The 3,839-nt window shown below is 45.9% G+C and overlaps 1 protein-coding gene across 1 annotated transcript; it reads right to left on the minus strand.

Moving 5' to 3' along the window:
- Positions 1-1,672: 1,672 nt before the first annotated feature.
- On the minus strand, positions 1,673-3,463 carry LOC141430064 (uncharacterized). Its single transcript, XM_074090608.1, has one exon. The coding sequence runs from the start codon at positions 3,069-3,071 to the stop codon at positions 2,238-2,240; it is 834 nt and encodes a 277-aa protein (XP_073946709.1). The 5' UTR covers positions 3,072-3,463; the 3' UTR covers positions 1,673-2,237.
- Positions 3,464-3,839: the final 376 nt, after the last annotated feature.

The raw sequence follows: 3,839 nt of genomic DNA on the forward strand, positions 1-3,839 counted from the left end.
CTGAGACAGTGGCATAGGGCCTACGAGGTCAATATGTATAAACATAAACCGTGAACCGGGGAGTCTATAAGTGCCAATAGGTGCTGACACATGGCGGTTTATCTTAGCCTGCTGACAGGGCAAGCAGGTCCGCGACCACTCACGGCAGTCTTTTTTCATTCCCGGCCACACAAAACGGTCTGTTATCATTTTAATGGATGCGTTGGCGCCTGGGTGACTAAGACAGTGCAAGCTTAGGAACACCTTTCGACGAAGATCCTTGGTGACATATGGTCTCGGTATTCTGGTAGTTTCGTCACAGTACAGTTCAGCGTGTGATCCTGGCAGTTTGATTTTGGCTAGGCGTAGGGACGTACCGCTTTCTAACAGCTGCTTGAGCTCGGGGTCGGAGAGTTGTGCTTGCGCTAACTCCTTCATGTCGACGGGCTGAGTGATCTCTTCAACGCGAGATAAGTGTCAGCTACGACGTTGTTCTTCCCTGAGATTTGCCTTATATCAGTTGTAAACTGCGAGATATAATCGAGATGCCTGAACTGTCTAGGAGAACAATTTTCTTTGCGCGAGTGGAATGCGAAGCATAACGGCTTATGGTCCGTGTAAATGGTGAAAACTCGCGCCTCGACCATATGTCTGAAATACTTGATGGCTTCGTATATAGCAAGCAGTTCTCGGTCATATGCAGAGTATTTCCTTTGAGCTGGACTTAACTTTCGTGAAAAGAAAGCAAGGGGTTGCCAAATGTCATCTACGTACTGCTGCAGTGCTGCGCCTAGGGCAGAATCTGATGCGTCAGTAACGATGGCGAGCTTAGCCTGGCTGTCAGGGTGCGCTAACAGCGCGGCCTGGCATAAACTTTCTTTGCATTTGGCGAAAGCCTCATGTTCTTCTGCAGAGAAGTTCACGGGGTGAGAACCTTTGACGGAGCCCGTAAGAAGGGCATTTAAGGGTCCTTGAAACTGTGCTGCTCCGGGAATAAATCTGCGGTAAAAGTTAATCATTCCCAGAAATCTTCGTAACTCTCTTACGGTCTTCGGAGCTGGGAAGTTTTTGATAGCTTCAACTTTTGCTGGAACTGGTTTCGTACCCTTCGCCGATATATGGTATCCGAGAAAAGTGACCTCGGGACACCGAAGACACACTTTGAGGTGTTGATGATCATGCCGTAGTCGCGTAATCGGGAAAACAGTTGATGCAGGTGCTCTTCGTGAGTCTTCGCGTCTTTCGAGTAAACCAGAAAATCATCAAGGTAGGCGTAACAAAAATCGAGACCCCTTACCATCTCGTCCACGAACCGTTGAAAAGTTTGCCCTGCGTTACGGAGCCCGAAGGTCATATAAGGGAACTCGTAAAGGCCAAACGGAGTCGTGATAGCGGTCTTTGGGATGTCTTCTGGATTAACAGGAATCTGGTTATACGCCTTTGTCAAGTCGATGGTGGAAAATACTTGGCAGCCCGAAATATGGTGTGAAAAGTCATGAATGTGACGTATCGGGTACCTGTCAGGGATTGTCCTGGCATTCAACGTCCTGTAGTCACCACAAGGTCGCCAGCCGTTGTCTTTTTTAGGTGCCAGGTGCAGAGGTGACGACCAGGGTGACTCCGAAGGTCGAGCGGTGCCGTTTTTTATCATCGCAGCAAATTCGTCTTCGGCGATCTTCAACTTGTCCGGGCTAGTCGTCGAGGTGAGCACGACGCAGGGGGTCCTGGGGTTGTTCGGATATGGTGGACTACGTTGTGCTTCCGAATTTGATGCACACCCGAAGGGCGAGTAATGTCGGGGTATTGTGCTAGTATGCGATGATAAGGTGTATCTCCAGATATGACTTTCACCGACGATATATTATCAGCTTGATTGGTAGGCAAAGCCACGGTGAACAAACTAGTCTTCTTGTCGATCAAACGCTGTTTCCGACAGTCAACCATTAAGTCGTAGTGCGATAAAAAATCGACTCCAATAATCGCCTTAGTTACGTCGGCAACAACAAATCGCCAAGTAAAGTCACGGCGCAAGCCTAAGTTTAAAATCAGATGTACGAAACCATACGTATGAATCGGTGAGCCGTTTGCTGCGCATAACTGGTAGCTTGTTTGATGTCGGCGTTGTTTCAATGCTGACCTTGGGAAGACACATAGATCGCTGCCGGTGTCCACGAGAAACTGCGTTTTCGAAGTGAGGTCTGTGACAAATAAGCGACCAGTGCTCGGGCAATCGGCGGTCGCCATTATCGAGTGCCCGTTTAGTTTCCCGCTTTATAGTCGCAGGGTTTTACGCACTTCTTGGCATTTTCACCGAACTTTGCGTGGTACCAGCATTTGGGATACTTGCGGTAATTAGACGCAGACCTCTTGGAAGCGGATTGGTTGCGGGTATGACTCGACGAACGCGATTTTGATCGCGGCTGCCTCTGGTTGAGCTGGGTCTTGAGCGTTTTCATCTCTCTTGTTAACTCACTGACTTGCTTGATGAGAGTATTCAGCGGTGACTCAGTGGCAGCACAAGAAGTGGAGGCGACTTGAGCACTAGGCAGCACGTCATGGATGCGGTCGGCTAAATCGGCTAGAACGTCCAGCGATGCAGTAGGGTTAACCGCGATTATAGTCTGAATATTCTTCGGCAGGCGACTAGTCCAAATAGATTTAAGGAAGTCGTCGGGAACTTCAGGGCCCGCCAGATGCCGTAGGTGCCGGAGAAATTGCGAGGGTCTTCTATCTCCTAGCTCTTCGTCATTAAGGAGCTGGTGTACCTTCTTCTCTCGTGACGCCGACAGCCTCTTGATGAGCTCGTTCTTAAGCCTGACGTACTTGTCCACAGCCGGTGGCGTAATGATAATGTCCTCGACCTCAGCGGCATGTTGAGCATCGAGTTGAGCAACCACATAATAAAATTTTGTTGAATCTGCCGTTATATTGGAGATTGCGAATTGGCTTTCTATTTGTGCGAACCAAATTGCCGGTTTTTCTGGCCAGAAAGCGGGTACTCTCACACCGACACGGCATATGTCCGATGATGCAGCAAATTGTCCGACGCTCAATCCACTCGCTCCAGTAGCATTATTTTTATCTTCAGTCATGTTTTACGGGGTCACCAGTGTAGTTATGTGGTGTAGTGCTTACTTGAACTGTAGTCCGCGCGGGTAAATAAATCACAAATTGTTCTTGCACTTAATTTGTAATCAGTCAGTACACGGAAGAAACAATTAGCACAGGCACAAGCAACAGTTTAGAAGGATTGGAAGAATATAGCGATAAGCGAGGCACAAGCATTTGCAGCGAACGATGCAACTCGGAAGCGTTTGTAATAGGGCATACGAACGTAGGCTCCGCGTCGTTAGTGAATATCGACTGGCGCGAGCGCCGGCCAAGCGGGCGCGCTGCGCCGGCGGTGAAACCGGTTCTCGGTGCTCGCGCATCGAACAAAAGATCAGATGTTGTAAATCTCTAATAAGAAAACTAAGTTGCACTGTCCGCTGACATAAATTTTGCGTTATACAAAAATAATTATTTTTAGTGATGTAAATATTGACAATGATTATTTGATTTTTTACTATAATTATTATTTATTCTGACATGTATTTAAACACGTAATATTGATATAAATAACAATTGATCTAATATAATATAAGAATTATTAACCGATTATTGAGACATGATTATTTTAACTGAATTATTATACAATTATATTATATTATTCTCATTCAATTAATTTGATTATATTAATTATGACTATTAATGTATTACTATTTTTATAATTTTAATTATTACACAGTTTATTATTTATTATTACGTAATTAAATTGTTTATAATCTGTGTACTTGATAAGTTGCGAGAATAATCGCCAC

The sequence above is a fragment of the Choristoneura fumiferana genome, chromosome 8 (assembly GCF_025370935.1).
Source record: "Choristoneura fumiferana chromosome 8, NRCan_CFum_1, whole genome shotgun sequence".
Taxonomy (NCBI): domain Eukaryota; kingdom Metazoa; phylum Arthropoda; class Insecta; order Lepidoptera; family Tortricidae; genus Choristoneura; species Choristoneura fumiferana.

What these genes read in the sequence shown, in the direction of transcription:
- LOC141430064 (XM_074090608.1), bottom strand. Translation starts at nt 3,071, where the DNA reads ATGACTGAAGATAAAAATAATGCTACTGGAGCGAGTGGATTGAGCGTC.